This window comes from Saccoglossus kowalevskii, chromosome 2 (assembly GCF_978046115.1).
Source record: "Saccoglossus kowalevskii chromosome 2, keSacKowa6.1, whole genome shotgun sequence".
Taxonomy (NCBI): Eukaryota; Metazoa; Hemichordata; class Enteropneusta; family Harrimaniidae; genus Saccoglossus; species Saccoglossus kowalevskii.
The window spans coordinates 20887319-20905042 of NC_140642.1; the positions used below are offsets into that span (position 1 = coordinate 20887319).

Sequence of the window (17724 nt, forward strand, 5' to 3'; positions counted from 1 at the left end):
AGGCATCTTGTTTTTGTTTTTTTAAGCGGTATCTTGGACGTGCTCTGTCATTTTCATTTAAATTTGGCACATACATGTACTTTATACAGGTTAGGATGCATGTCCATGACAATTTGTTTCAAAATCTGGTCAAGGATGGCCGATTTACAGCCATCTGACTTTTTGGCCTTACTACTATATTTCCACAATTTATGTACCATTTTCATTCGTATTTGGCACATACATCATACATATCAGTGTGTTTCATAATCAGATCAAAGATGGCTGAATAACGACTGTTTTTATTTTGGCCATATTACTATGACACGAAACACGTGTTTTGATGTAAATAAACAATCTGTTGTATACGCCACTTGGAACTCAAGTTTCAAGGACACGCTCGCGACAACCCCTCCGCTTTAATATGACGAGCACAAAAAGAACTTAACGGGGACTGTGTCATTTTCAATGACTTGTCATGAATATATTTTTCATAGAATTATCATAATTATGGTAATAATTCATTGTCTCATTATATAAATGTACTCTAATTATGCAGAGAAAGGTCGAGCCTGTACAAAAATGTGCAATAAAGGCAAATGGTATGACATTATCGGTATATTCTTTCATTTTGTTTCCTGGACTGTAATTTAATGTTCAAAAACCAGTCAGTTTGTGAAAATTCATACGTTCGGTACATCTTCTTGAAGTCATTGATGAATGAATAGTCATTTGAAAACAAATTAAAGTGTTTTTTTTCTTTCTCTCCCCAGAATAGCAGCAATTGTTGTGTTTGATCTATCACGGTGAGTAGCTGTGAACAATTGTCACCACTTGAGGGCAGTATTCATTCATGTAAAGAAATATGATTGTAATACGAATACCATGTCTTTTATCACTAAATGGTTTAACATGAATGATGATGGTAATTTTTGCACAGACCAAAATGTTGCTCCTAAAAAGTGGAGGGAATCGATTCAATGAATAACATGGGAACTGTGTTTTTTCTAAATTATCTTACAAAAACAACCAAGTGTTATTTAAAGGTGCCAAATCCACAGCTAATATACAAAACTTCACACACAAAGAATCTCAAAGTTGGCTGGTTCCTATCTCAAGTGTTATAATGCATCAAGCCACAGGAAGTCAGTAACTAGTAATTGTTCTGGTATTCTGATTGGTCTATCTCATTCTTTGTTCTATTTCCCTTAGTTACCTGGCGCCAGCGCTTAATTTCAGGGCCATTCTGTAAATGAAGCTGAGTCCTTCTTTTGCTGTGAAAAATTATGTGAATATAGAACTGTTTCTTTTGTTACACAAATAGCAAAAAATACCAGAACCACCTCAAATATGAAGTCTAAGGAAGTAAACTGAATGGTATTATTGCAGTAATACAGAATTGTTTACCTAAAACAAAAATTAAAATATTTTCAAATTACGCAATATTTTTCATGTGCCTGTAGGTCGAAAACCATGGCCCTATGGAACAATATTACTAGTTACCTGTGTCCTACTTGCAATTCATAAGGGATGCAAAATCTCAAAGCTGATGTACTTGAAGTGAGCCCTCCCTCGATCACATTTATATTTTCAGTTTGAGATTTTACTTGTCATGCCTAGAGCAATGCATTTGTTCAACCACAAAATGCACATTTCAGACAAAATATTTTCGGTTACAGATTTCACTTTTAAAGCCTAAGGCAATACAATCAAATTATGTGTTTTTGCATATACATGTATAAATGTTAATTTCTATTCTGCTAACAAAATATTCATGCTTCTGCGTATCAATTTAAAATTGTGTGTGTCACAGGGATTATTTTTAGGTTTTTATCAGAATTTTACCAAAAATAAAAAAAAAAAATTTCATAAAACTGACAAGTTGAAGAACAGATTGATTAGATAATTATTTTCGTGTATTTTTTCTAAGCCTAAGTTGCATCTCAGTACAAATTTTGATTGAGGGCGCTATTTTGATGATATGGATTGATTTTGTTCTGTATATGCATCAAATATGAAGTAAATTATTGCAACATTTTTTTTTTAATTCTCTTATTTTACTCTATTCTTACTTCCAGGCCAGCCACATTTGACTCAGTGTTAAAGGTAGAGTAATTTGTTATTAGTTCCTATTCTGTTAAGTGCTTATGTCTATTTAATTTTAAATTAATCTACCTTGTAATTGTAATACCACGTATGTATGAGCCTTACTAGATTTATGCATTATTTAGTACATATTGGTGGCGCTATTGACATCATAACCATGGAAACCAAAAACACCAAAATAAAATACAATAACATGAGAGAAGTCTAAAATGGAAAATATCATAAACACAAATGATTTCAGTAGAAAAGTTACATAAAAAATTTCAATGGTGACCCCCCCCCCGACTTTGTTCAAATAATTATTCTCATATTGGCCTGGAGTGCAATGTAGCAATGTATTCTATTGCTTAATCATTACCTTCATTCTATTCCATTAGATTAATAATTTATATTATTTCCTTTATTATTCAACATTTACAATGAATGGTTAATCTTGAATTCAAGCCATACGCCATTAATTGACTTTGTTACACACTGGCCCTCACAGTAAGTACCCCACAGCGATGTACCTCATATACAGACACTGCATTCGTGTGATTGTCTTTAAAATATATATAATGCATGGAGGTGCTTCCAACTATGTCTAAGCTTGATGAAACTATTGTCAATTATTGATAAATATCACCCAATTCTCACACAATATAGGATATAATTGTTAGTTTTGAGTGTGCTCTTAGTAATGTTAGTCTGTATTTCTGATCACCTCTAGTGTTTATAGTCTGTATTTCTGATCACCTCTAGTGTTTATAGTCTGTATTTCTGATCACCTCTAGTGTTTATAGTCTGTATTTCTGATCACCTCTAGTGTTTATAGTCTGTATTTCTGATCACCTCTAGTGTTTATAGTTTGTATTTCTGATCACCACTAGTGTTTATAGTCTGTATTTCTGATCACCTCTAGTGTTTATAGTCTGTATTTCTGATCACCTCTAGTGTTTATAGTCTGTATTTCTGATCACCTCTAGTGTTTATAGTCTGTATTTCTGATCACCTCTAGTGTTTATAGTCTGTATTTCTGATCACCTCTAGTGTTTATAGTCTGTATTTCTGATCACCTCTAGTGTTTATAGTTTGTATTTCTGATCACCTCTAGTGTTTATAGTCTGTATTTCTGATCACCTCTAGTGTTTATAGTCTGTATTTCTGATCACCTCTAGTGTTTATAGTCTGTATTTCTGATCACCTCTAGTGTTTATAGTCTGTATTTCTGATCACCTCTAGTGTTTATAGTCTGTATTTCTGATCACCTCTAGTGTTTATAGTCTGTATTTCTGATCACCTCTAGTGTTTATAGTCTGTATTTCTGATCACCTCTAGTGTTTATAGTCTGTATTTCTGATCACCTCTAGTGTTTATAGTCTGTATTTCTGATCACCTCTAGTGTTTATAGTCTGTATTTCTGATCACCTCTAGTGTTTATAGTCTGTATTTCTGATCACCTCTAGTGTTTATAGTCTGTATTTCTGATCACCTCTAGTGTTTATAGTTTGTATTTCTGATCACCTCTAGTGTTTATAGTCTGTATTTCTGATCACCACTAGTGTTTATAGTCTGTATTTCTGATCACCTCTAGTGTTTATAGTCTGTATTTCTGATCACCTCTAGTGTTTATAGTTTGTATTTCTGATCACCTCTAGTGTTTATAGTCTGTATTTCTGATCACCTCTAGTGTTTATAGTCTGTATTTCTGATCACCTCTAGTGTTTATAGTCTGTATTTCTGATCACCTCTAGTGTTTATAGTCTGTATTTCTGATCACCTCTAGTGTTTATAGTCTGTATTTCTGATCACCTCTAGTGTTTATAGTCTGTATTTCTGATCACCTCTAGTGTTTATAGTCTGTATTTCTGATCACCTCTAGTGTTTATAGTCTGTATTTCTGATCACCTCTAGTGTTTATAGTCTGTATTTCTGATCACCACTAGTGTTTATAGTTTGTATTTCTGATCACCTCTAGTGTTTATAGTCTGTATTTCTGATCACCTCTAGTGTTTATAGTCTGTATTTCTGATCACCACTAGTGTTTATAGTCTGTATTTCTGATCACCTCTAGTGTTTATAGTCTGTATTTCTGATCACCTCTAGTGTTTATAGTCTGTATTTCTGATCACCTCTAGTGTTTATAGTCTGTATTTCTGATCACCTCTAGTGTTTATAGTCTGTATTTCTGATCACCTCTAGTGTTTATAGTCTGTATTTCTGATCACCTCTAGTGTTTATAGTCTGTATTTCTGATCACCTCTAGTGTTTATAGTCTGTATTTCTGATCACCTCTAGTGTTTATAGTCTGTATTTCTGATCACCTCTAGTGTTTATAGTTTGTATTTCTGATCACCTCTAGTGTTTATAGTCTGTATTTCTGATCACCTCTAGTGTTTATAGTTTGTATTTCTGATCACCTCTAGTGTTTATAGTCTGTATTTCTGATCACCTCTAGTGTTTATAGTCTGTATTTCTGATCACCTCTAGTGTTTATAGTCTGTATTTCTGATCACCTCTAGTGTTTATAGTCTGTATTTCTGATCACCTCTAGTGTTTATAGTCTGTATTTCTGATCACCTCTAGTGTTTATAGTCTGTATTTCTGATCACCTCTAGTGTTTATAGTCTGTATTTCTGATCACCTCTAGTGTTTATAGTCTGTATTTCTGATCACCTCTAGTGTTTATAGTCTGTATTTCTGATCACCTCTAGTGTTTATAGTCTGTATTTCTGATCACCTCTAGTGTTTATAGTTTGTATTTCTGATCACCTCTAGTGTTTATAGTCTGTATTTCTGATCACCTCTAGTGTTTATAGTCTGTATTTCTGATCACCTCTAGTGTTTATAGTTTGTATTTCTGATCACCTCTAGTGTTTATAGTCTGTATTTCTGATCACCTCTAGTGTTTATAGTCTGTATTTCTGATCACCTCTAGTGTTTATAGTCTGTATTTCTGATCACCTCTAGTGTTTATAGTCTGTATTTCTGATCACCTCTAGTGTTTATAGTTTGTATTTCTGATCACCTCTAGTGTTTATAGTCTGTATTTCTGATCACCTCTAGTGTTTATAGTCTGTATTTCTGATCACCTCTAGTGTTTATAGTCTGTATTTCTGATCACCTCTAGTGTTTATAGTCTGTATTTCTGATCACCTCTAGTGTTTATAGTCTGTATTTCTGATCACCTCTAGTGTTTATAGTCTGTATTTCTGATCACCTCTAGTGTTTATAGTCTGTATTTCTGATCACCTCCAACAATTCATATTCCATCTGTAAAAATACAAGTTTAATCTTATATGGAACATTAGTCTTTGTACTGTTAAAGCAGAAGAATATTTGCTGTCAGCGAAAACAGAAGAAATATTTTTCATTATTTTGTCTGATTGATTTGTTTCTATTTTGATTTCCTTCATGCCATTTCATATTGTGTTTAAAACTATTTAAAGTGCGGCTCCGCAATCCAAAAGATTGCACCAGTACATGAATATATGCACGACTCATACGTTACAGAAAGGTCTTAAACACAGACAGGCATACATTTTTTACGCAATCGGTCACCAATCATTTCCCTGGGGGATATATTTCAGAGAACATAACATATTTTGCCGGATCTTTCAATTTATTTATTTTGAGACACATTTGTACTTTTTAAATTGTCGGGAACTTCATATATTAACATATTGTCGGGGACGTATTTGTTGACGAGCCCCTCGATCGAAACTCGCTATTATCATGACCAACCAGGTCCGTCACATTCGCCAATGAACTAATCTAGGCCAGTAACCACAGCTTTTTGTCCCTTCTCGTAACTTACCTAGTTCACCTCTATTGTTGCTAGAAAAATAAGAATCAAGTTTACAAGTCCTGTAACTGCGAATGTCCTTCTTTGCGCGCATACACTAGAGAAGTTTACGTATATTCCCTCTCTTCTCATGCACACCTCAGCTCATTCCATCGGCACTTGCTCGGGCCGGACCACTTGGAATGGCCAGACAAACAGCTCACAGCATATCATTTCTTGTTAGCTCTATGATATCACTTATATCATCAACTTCGTAATTACATATATATATATAACACCTTGCATTTGCATAAACCTTTCGAGCAGTCAAATTGACTGTTTGAATCATGATTTCCCATCACATTTACGCGGAAATCACAGTGACATCGCTCCAAACTTGAAAATTAACATCAAAATTGTATTGCAGATATATTCATGTTTGTGTGTGACATAAAAATAACACACCACAGGCGTTAAGATTGTCGAGTGAAAAAGTGATTTTGCGGAGCACCCCAAAGCGATGTTTCAAGCTTGAGTGTCATTTGCATACTGAAAACTGGTGGTCATCTTTCCTTTTATACACCCGCAGCCATGGTTTAAGTGTGACTTAAGTGCATCATGGGAAATGTAATTTGCATGATATACATTATATGTATGCAGTTGTCTTAGAGAGACATGAACTGACAAGTTCGAATTGACTATTTGATTTGAATAAATCTGTGATTGACAGTAATTTAGTAGACTAGCATGGCTTTTTAAAGGCACGGCTCAGTGATTCTTGGGAAGTTGCACCAGTACATCATGGGAAATGTAATTTGAATGTACTACTACCATGAGGCTGTTTAAAACATGCCTTCTCTCCAATTTTTAGGAAAAAATTGTGCTTACATCTATCCCAACTATAGTGCACTAACATCAAAGTTGTATTCTATAGATATTTATGATTGGATACCTTCATCCTCTAATATGCTACAACCCACAAAACAAGAAAAAAAAAAATTCTCATAGATGATCATCCCAAAGCATTGTGGGTAATTATTTATTAATAATTAACCTTATTTCTTCAGAATCGAAGTTTGGTTTTTATTAAACATATTATAGCAACCACCATTTCCAAGAAAGAAATCGCATATTCCCTAAAGGTCTGATAAGAAAATAAGATCATTAGACAGAACTTGATGACATGTATTATATCACTAACTAACTCCCGAAGGGATGCTATTATCATGTGCTAGGCCGATGTTAAAAGACAAATTACATTTCATTTGCTATGATTGAAGTATACAGTTCCCACTTCCTTTCGTATCAAGTTCTGTCGAGGATTTACAAAACAAAAAATGTGGTTGTTACAGTGTAGTTGCTTCTTTTTACTGTAAGAAACTGTCATTTTCTGCTATTAAAGTGAGTAAAAGGTTGGATGAGGTATTGACGCTGGTATGATGGTGTTCATCTGTCAGTCTTGGTGTCTTTCTGAATGACTTCTTTTTTTTGTGTGTGAATTCTGGTTCTGTCACATTTTGCTTTTACTAACAATGACTATGTATGTATGAGTATGTTCCTCAACATTCCAAATAAAGTGTATGCAAACTAAAAACTTTTAATGAAAACATAATTTAGTTTTCTCGCTAACTTATGTGTAACCTTTCGACCGCACAATTTATCTCTCAAACATTATAGTATAACATTTTATGTGTTTTTCTATATTAGTTTTGAATCAAATAGACCTGATCTCCTTATGAGGTAGTTTGAGCAAGAGGAGTTGGGTTTCTGTAATGTTCAAAATTCTGAAATAATAATATATGGTTACGAGACTATTTTTTGAGAAAACAAAATTGAAAATTGATTTTGGGTTTACAAATGGTTTCTATGGAAAAAACATTCCATCATATTTTAAAATTTGGTGGCCTATGCTATCAAAACAAAATTGGAGAAGTTATCCATGAAATAATGTGTTTACATGGATTTCAATGGAAAATGGTTGATATTTGGATTATTTTCTCTTTTTGTCTTTCTCTTTGATGGAGTACATTGAAATAAATTATAAAATTGATTATATTTACTTATTAGGAAGAGAGAAAAAACTAATAAGTAATTTGGATTTTGAAACACTATATTATATACTATATGATATTTTGTTGGTCAAAATTTACTGTGTGCAATGCATTTGTTGTGTAATTTTGGTTTATTTCAATGACCCCAGCTATGGGTAAATATGTCCTCTGTGCATTTACGTACTAGGTTGAGTGAACTATTAGAACCAATCAGATAACAGTAACTCTCCTGAGGCATACATGTACATCCCATATTAAGAAACATACATTTTGTATGCTATCGGCCGACCCAGTATTGCGGGGCCGAACATACCATTGGAGTTATTCAGCATAACAAAGGATTACGAATAAATTAGTTGTTCATTTCGCCAACTTGTTCAAGTTATCTACTTTTGGTGCTTGATGCAAATTAAAGGCCTTGTAGATCAAACTTGTATATCTGTAATCTCTGATCGAAATGGTATTATCATTGAAACTGTAATAATCCATAGGTTTGTTTTTGATGTCAATAAATGTACATTTACAGACTTTCTTAATTTGTTTGTAAGGAATTTCTGAGTTATGCTGTGTTTATAAATGTTATGCATAATTATTCTGCTGCAACTTGTTTCGAAATCTATCAAAACCTCCCTGTTCTGACTTTCTGCCCGATATCTTGTGATTAGTTTATTACATATTCATTGTTTGATTGATATTCGTCTACTTGGCAGATGTCATAGTATTGCATCGCTCCTTTAAGATTTTTAACAGTACAGGTCACAGTAGTGTAGTCTTAACTCATTAATAACATAGAAAAAATTAAATGGCTAATCCTGTGAAGCAAATAATTATTGTTCTCTAAAGAGGTTCATGGGAATGTTTGCAACTGAATCTTCTATAGCATGAAAACTGCACAATTGTATTATTCTGTATTCTAGCTTTCTGAATTTATATACACAGCCATAGCTGAATGGCAATCACAATTGAATTATTACTTAAATTGGTTAAGCTCTCTCGCTATCATAATGATATACAAAATACCACTCATATATTCTAATAATACCGTAAAATCTCTAATAGAAGTCGCACACATTCTTTTTGAACAATTCATCATTCCTCATATGTGTAGATGCTCTAATAAAAACCGCATCCATTCTGTTGCATTGTACCATTTTAGTAGAAGCTGCGGCTTCTAATACAGATTTTACATGGTTCTGGAGGGGGGGGGGGGCTTGTGTGTTAGGATGCTTTCCAAATACAAAATATATATTTTTTTAATTTTAATATCATTTGACATAACTATTAAATAAATTTTTCCACTTGAATTTGGCCTTATATAATAGTGTTTAACACCCTCCACCCATTGAGTATCCGGTTATATGCATCTACAAAATCATTGTGCAATAAACAAGTAATAATATTGTGCATCAATTCTTTTATTCCAATGAAAGTATGCCCAATATGGCACAAATAACAACTGTATCTTGAAGTGTAATATTTTGAGGTCACCAAAGTAAGAACTGCAATTCCACTTTAAAATCTTTAAATAAAAATTAAGACCATTTTATAAATTTTAGCTTTTAAAATGGCTGCCCTCTCAAATGCAGATAGTTAAAATCCGGTCTGAGATATGTATTTTTCTCCATTCGACGACATCTACCCACTTGAACTTTTGCCCTACTTTTCTGAAAATGTTAAAGTTTAAATCACATATATTTACAATTCCTACTGCAAGATTTGTGCATGTTAATTAAACCATGCTTTGGGGTGTTTCATTCTGGTCTGCAGGGGTAGATTGAACATCTATAGGAGCGGCCCTGTAAGAAGGATTCACTTTTCAGACGAGGCTTTCTTGTCTCCAACACAATGCCTGAGGGCACACTATGCAAATTCATTCAATCTGCAAAGCAAAGTTAATCTCCTAAGCCCTGTTTGTGCCTCCAGCATCAACAAGATTCTACAATTTCATGGTTTGCCTAGATTACATTGGGTCAGTATTTCTAGCCGTGGGGCACGATGCTTATTGGGCTTCCCATCCTAAATGAAAAATTACTTCTCGAAAGGAACATTGCAAAGCTCGCATTAGCAGTTCTGCCCCATGGCAAAGCGTTATTACTCAAGAGCTGCGCATACTAACGGCTTCAATTAACGTTCCTGGTTTTCAGTATTACAGGCCTTGAAGCTGTACTCGTTCACAGTCTTCAAGAAGATTCAATATTACTACCCTGGAGACATGAAAATGTATCTCCAATGCAGCGGATCAGGGCACGTATTCTTTTGATGAAAGAAGAAAAAAAAATATTCATTCCATGCTTGTTATTTTTTTGCTGATGATGATGATGGAAAGTGAGACATCAGAACTGGTGATTTATCCCCAAATCCAGAATTACACGTTTCCTTAGATTACTTCCCCCGAGGTGGTTCGTAACAATCTTGCCATCTGCATAGAATTCCAAACACATTATGTTGTTGCTTTCTACTGAGGTCAGACAGTTTCTCAGCCTTGGAAATGTCGTATTCTGAATTTCCTCATCGGTCATAATTATTATTTTTGTATGTTGTTGACGTTTTGAAATGTGAAAATGTGATTTATGATATTGTAAAACTATTATGAATAATAAAACATATTTAATAAATGCAAACAACTGCCATTTAGTGTACAAATGATTTTAATATGCAATGCATTTATGATTATATAGTATGTAAAGTGTCACCCTGAGGGCAGTCTACTGTGAAATGATTCTTTTGATTTTAATGTCTCGCAATAATTTGGTTCTCATTTTGTGTTGACTTCTTTTGAAAGTGGTCAACTGAGCGAGCAGCCATGATTTAAACAATGTTCTTCAAAAATGACACTATCATGCATAATTATTTTAAATCCTTTCAGTCTGTTTTAATTTCCTCAAATGCAGTAAATTGAAACTTGATTGGGTCCTTGACATTAAACACACTTTGAGTGTCAGTCATTTTTGGTCACCATTGACAGAATAAAACTTGCATATTCATATTTTTTTTTCAAAATATTGATCAAAACCTATTACTCATACAAAATTATGTTTATTTGGTCCAAAATTATTAAAGAAATTATAGAAAAATACATACAAATATGCAAAATGCCACAGCAGTTAACAATATGTTGAACCGTGAACATTGAAGGTTATATATACCGTACTGCAGTTTAGCTTATACTTAATTTTCACTTGGAATTAATTTTCGCTGTTTTCGCTGAAGGAATGATTCAGTGAAAATAAAATCCAGCTAAAATAAAGTATTTTACAGTAGACGTATAAATGACAGAAAACAAAATTATTTTTTTTTCCCCACTGATATTTTTTATACATGTAGCAAATTATTTTATTAGAAATGTTCCATCAGTTAATACATGTAGTCCCAGCCTTAAGTTTCAAGCATTTCAACAGCTTTTATTAATGTCATAACATTTTTCTGTGTCTTCTAGTGGTACAATGATGTGAATGAGAAGGTAATGTTAGCCAATGGACAACCAGTTCCTGTCATGCTGCTTGCAAACAAGGTAAAACATGTTTATATTCTATTTTTGTATTCGCACTACCCAACCGGTTGTTTGAAATGTTCAATAAAATCTGTACTATGAGTAGCATAGTCACATGTCCTTGTTTTACATGATGATGGGATGTACCACTATTTCTGCAGGGATGCGATGAGGAAAAGTTGAAGAGAAAAACAGAATGCTTTTTTGTAAACAACGACACATTATGGTCTTCCAGCCACTCCACTTTGAATATTAACATTAAACATCATCAATTTATGCATGTTTGAACAGTATGTGGAGAAAAACAAATCATCACAGTGATACAAGAATTTCAGACTGGACAACAACAATTAATCAAAGGATGCATTAAAACTAGCCAATAACATTACTGACTAAAATAAAACTTTATTGAGAAAAGATATTGCTAGAATAGTATACGGATAACTGAATCAATGTTTAAATGCTAACAGCAAAAGTATGTCTACCAATAAACATATATGTAATGTCTCATTAGCATAGATTAGCATATAATTCTAAAATTTTTTTAACCCACGTTTGGTTCGTCCATGACCAGCTCTACGAAGCATGTTACTGTAAAATACTTTATTTTAACTGGAATAAATTTTCGCTGAAAAGACTTTTTTAGTGTTTCGTATGGAATACATTTTCACTGATTTTTGATGAGTTGAATGTAAAATATAGGAAAAAAAGTATATCATTCTTTCAGCAAAAATTCCAAGCGAAAATAAAGTATTTTACAGTATACCAGGTGATATTACCTCACAATAGTATAATAAATGCATTTTTTGTTTCAAAACCTAACAGAGTGATCTTGAAGATGTTTCAGTGGACAACCAAGCCCTCGATCAATTCTGTAACGAAAATAAATTTATTGGATGGTTTGCTACATCAGCTAAAGAAGATAAAAACATCAGTGAGTTCAGCAAATGTTTTAATTTAGAATTTTCTCAATTGTTGGCTTCCATTTAATAGTGGGTGCTTATGTTGCAGCATGTCATGTGTCTGTCTGCGTGCGTGCGTGTGCGTGCATAGGTATGTGTAGCCCATTGTTGTTTCAATTGTTCAATTTAAAAAAGTACTGCATTTTTCAATGTGAACATTGCACGTTGTGTAAGACAGAATCTTGATAAGGTTGAATGGTTACATTTTCTCAAGATAGAAAAACCTTTTTAATTGTTTTAACATGGTTATTCACAAAGGATTGGGTCAATAAAGTGCAAATTATTTCTATAACTACCAAATTGGATTTTTTTTTGGTTATACCTCAGGATCACCAATAAATACATCCATGTTAAATTTATTGACAAAATTCATGAAAATCTGCTGCAACCTACAACTGAATGCTAAAACATCTCAGAAACAAACGAATAATTCTTAGTTTCTCCCTAGTGACAAAAAAAAGCAATACTTTCATTGCCACAGTCAACTATTGTTTTCTTTCACATAACAAACCTGGATAATTTGTTAGCTCCCATGTGTGCAAAGTACAAGCGGGAGGTAATGTCGTAACAATATCTGTCTGTCTGTCTGTCTGTCTGTGGTGTAGCTTGGCACAGCTACTGTACTTTATTTTCTCTTGGAATTAATTTTCACTATTTTCACTGAAGGAGTGATTCAGTGAAAGTAAATTCCAGTGAATATAGCTTTTTTCCTATATTTTACATTCAACTCGTCCAAAACCAGTGCAAATAAATTCCATACAAAACACTCAAAAGTCTTTCCAGCAAAAATTAATTCCAGCTAAAATAAAGTATTTTACAGTACTGTAACATGAACACTAGATCTGATTTTATTTTGGTACAAATTTGTGCATGTAATTAGTATAGCATAGTTTTAGCATTTGTCTTCACATCTGGTCACACAAATGATACATGGTTGTTAATGAGATTATTGTCTGATAACAGCTTCAATTTAATTGTGTAGATTAATATCTGATAATTTAAAAAAAAAAAATTGATGAAATCATAAAACACAGTGCAGTGCGTGAAACAAATGAAAAAATGCACAGACAAAGAACAAGTTCTTGTGAAGTTATTTCAATGCCACAACTGTTATAAATATGTCTCAATATTTATCGAAAACTCTTTTGCAGATGAAGCAATGGTATTTCTTGTGCAGAACATTCTACGTTTGACAAGTGAAGGGCAGCAACAAGAAGAGTGTATCATGCTGCCCTCGCACTCGTACCCTGATGAAACCGAGGAATCTCTCAACAAATCAAAATGCTGCCTTGCAACGTAGAGTTGATCGACCTACAGTTGAACCCGTTATAGACATTCTCAGGATCAGCGATTTTTTTTCTCTTAGATAATAAATTCTCAGAAAGGCAATGACTTGCACGTCGTCGTGACAAATAAGAATGATGAGAAAAATCTCATTTTCTGTCAGGATAGCACTTCCTTCATTTTGGATATGAAAAACGATGTTTGAAGAAACATGTATGTATGTATGTAGACATTTATCTCAACATTTCTTTGTGGTGGTTGACCCAAAAAGTGTGACAAAGTTAACTGCAGTGACAATTAATTAAAAAAACAGTTCAAGTCATCCTGTGTGAAAAAGTATGTAAATGAATGAATAAATAAATAATATTTATAAATTATTCACAAGTTTCATACCCAGCTGTCAATATATTGTATTTCATTTTATATACATAAACATAAATTTGATGATAATTTTTAATATATGATTATTTTATCATTGATTTTTAAATATTCTACTGCAATCAAAGTTATTTTTATGACGTATTTGTGTAATACTGGGATTAACCATTCTGTTAATCAATATTAGAAATTTCAATTGAATATTTGCAAATTTATGTGAATTATTTGATTATGGGTTCATTTTTTGGGGGTTGGATCTAGAGGCGTTTATGGAGGTCCATGGAACTTTAGGTTGGTAAACTGATTTTTCTGAAATCTTAGGTGATTCATCATCAAAAAGTTAATTATTGGTTAATTATCGTGCATGGGATTGTATTAATTACTATTAAAAATATAAGTGCATCAATGTATTCTTCTCCTTTGCATTTATATATATATATATATATACTTGTATTTATATGACATTCAAACAAACTCTCACAGTGTAACAAATATTTTTTTGAATTGTAACATTTTGTTAGTTGTGCTAAATGATGTTATTTTTATAAAAGTCAGACTATATGTACCCTGTGTTTTCAAGTTGCGGTCGAAAATATAAACAAGATACAGATACATTTCGTGAGGTAAAGGGGGTAACGTATTTTGGGGAATCCTAAACAATCCAGCATATAGCAGCATGGTGGAAAATATCAGTGATAGTAACTTTAAATTTCTGTTCATTTAAAAGTGATTGACAGTTGAAATGTGCATTGTTTAAGTTGGAGTAGAGGCTGGCATATTTCTTGCTTTAATACTTATCTCAAGTTTAAAGTCAGTGTTTTGGAAGTGCATCATCTCTTTCCTTGTCGTAAATGGTACGAATGAACACTAAACGCGCTACCAAGAATTTATAAGATAAATGTATGCAATGAAAATGCAAATCTGAATTCACCTGAATTACGAAATGATCACAAATCACAAGACAAATGTACATTTTTTAGAAATAAAAATTAGGGAGTCTGTGAAATAACCGGGTAGTGTTCATCTGTGGACATTTTTTTGCTGATAATCTTGTATATTTCTGCTGATGTGATCAAACTTTATTTTCAAGCGTCCACTGCGTTCTATCATGCCATTTGGTTACATTAGAGTAACACAACATCTTTATTGTGTGTCATCAGATATTTAAGTTGTATATCTTGTAAATCTCTGTTGCTACTTGTACTACCGGTACTTTATTTCTCTAAAATTCCTTGCATAGTATTACCTACATTTTTATGTTATAACAGAACTATTTCAGCATTTGTTGAGAAAATAGCTTATTGATTGTTCTTCACTGATGAAATAGTTTTTTACATGTAAACCATGAAAAAATGTAAATATGGTTCACAACAATTTTAATGTTCTGTATAATATCGTTAGCAAAAATGGACATCTGTGTGGTCAGATATTTACAACTGTGTGTAGATTTAAATTTTCAAGCTCTACCATTTTTGAAAGTTAAAAAAATCTTCATAGTATACATCAGAGTCAGTTCAATCAGTTTTAGGTTTTCAATCTTTCATATTGTATTAAAATATTTGAAAGTTCTTAAAATGTGCAGTAAAATGGGGTATGAACCGAATCAGTAGTTGCAGCATTCACCAAACCTTCAATCTTGGCATGAAACTGTTTTGAATACCGATTTTGAAATTGCTCAACTATTACTAACAACTAACCTAGTGATGTTAGGAGGGGGGGGGGGGTTGAATGCATTCAGGAAAACATAAGAAGAGGGCGTTCTTAGCAAACAAATATCCTACGAGGAATACTTTGCATCAAATTATGATGAATTAAGGCCTTAAGAAAATCATTAGCCAAAAATGTTTGTATGCAAATGAACTTGACGCCCTAAGATGGATGCTGAAAACTCAATCACAGCAGAGTTATTTTCGGCTATTTGCAAACAACTTCTGACCCAGATATCTCGGTATATGGCGCACACTACTTTATATTTCAAAGGCCATAAAACATCCAATAATATAACTTTAACCATCAGAATCATATTATGATGAAACGTACAACTGCCGTCTTTGTAAATACATGTAATACACAACTGCCAAATTTATTTTGCCAATTAGTTTAAATTTTTAATTCTAATACCATACTAAAGAAACTGCAACCGTATCATTCATTTAAATTTGTCTTTTGATTGTGGTAACTGTTGAATTCAACAATGAGACATCTAGCATTGAAATGCTATATTTGCACAGATAAAATCGTGCATGTCCAGTTTAACTTTCATTCAAACTTTATGATCATACATTGTGGGATATGTTGGTTTTGCAATCCTATTCTAGGGTGCCATGTGGGAGCTATTTTAATGAAGTCTTCATTCAAATTTGGTACATACTTTGAATATAATTGGACTAAGGTTTTAATTGACCGATCATGTTCAAATTGACACATGCCTTTGTTTCAAGATCTAATTCATCAGATTGCAAAATGATACCAATTTTAAAGCTTTAAAAAAATTCTGCTCACATAGCAAAATTTTATTAAAATTTGGAACATTACGATACAATGTACTATGGTGCATGTCATTTTGCTTTTAGATTGAATCTATTTGACTAATGGCAATTTTATTTTAATAAATGCTGTTCTAGAGACTTGTGATCAACATGCCTTAACCATTCACATTCAAACTTTAATACATCATGTCGCACAAGAACAGATGGCCAATTCAATGTCCTAATGGCATCCATTTTAAAGCTAATAATGCATCAAAGTCTAGCATTTCCACCATCCCAGAACTGAAACAAAACTCTAGACATGACATACATTACTCCCGTTAGTACTAATTCAAAATGGCTGACTTGTTTCAGTTTTGTTCTATTGCACGACTGTGACTGAGTCATGTCAGTGATTTATATAAATTGTGTTGCGTCTCATTAATCTTTTATTTATTTCTGATTCAACATTCTGGTCTTCCGTAATGTGTGACCACTTGTTTTTCTTTACACATTGTATGTTGGGTTTTCTGAGTGCCTCTCTACTGAGCTCACATTTTTACCCGTAATATCTGTAAAATTGATAAGTATATGATACATCCGTAAACTGTGTTGAACATTATTATTCATACTAGTGCTGCATATTTGGTTTTTTCACTGATTACACCAAATTCCTGATGAATAAAAAGTGTAAGTCTATTGTTGAGCGTTTAATGCCTTGGTTTGACTAGATTTTTTTTAGTCATAACTAGTCGCTGTAAAAAATATATTGTGTACATGAAATTCAAGAATGCACTGTATGATAACCACCAATCTTTAAACAATTCGATCTTTTACAAAGTTGGGATGACAAATTATTGTCTAAAATTACTTTGTAAAAAAAAATTAAAATTTTCCTTTTTGCTAACTAATTGGAAAAAAATAGATTTTCATTCAATAGATTTTCAATGTTTTGGAAAATTTTCAGTGTTTTCTGATTCTGAGTGTTGCATGTGTATGTCTGTCTGCTGGATCTTGCAAACTTTTCAGTGATTTCCAGCTAAGTTAACTATTTTGAGTATGAAATAAGTGACAATTAATTTTAATTAATCCATTTTAGTCCTGTGTAATTATGTTTGTCCAACTGTCCATCTGTTAGCAGGATGTAATTCCTCGGACATGCTTTGTTCAATTTTGTTGAAATCATTGACATTAATATCAACAGCCATCTTGTTTTGAATAAATCTTGGTATGACAACTATAA

At 32.8% G+C, this 17724-nt stretch overlaps 1 protein-coding gene across 1 annotated transcript in view; it reads left to right on the forward strand.

The window, feature by feature from the left end:
• Positions 1-17724, forward strand: part of LOC144352635 (ras-related protein Rab-32B-like) — a 41605-nt gene extending 23881 nt beyond the window's left edge. Inside the window, exons 4-8 of the mRNA XM_085492652.1 lie at positions 753-785; positions 2058-2085; positions 11336-11410; positions 12215-12323; positions 13503-17724. Coding sequence (XP_085348778.1) covers positions 753-785; positions 2058-2085; positions 11336-11410; positions 12215-12323; positions 13503-13651 — 394 coding nt within the window. The 3' untranslated portion in view covers positions 13652-17724. The remainder of the gene's footprint in view (positions 1-752; positions 786-2057; positions 2086-11335; positions 11411-12214; positions 12324-13502) is intronic.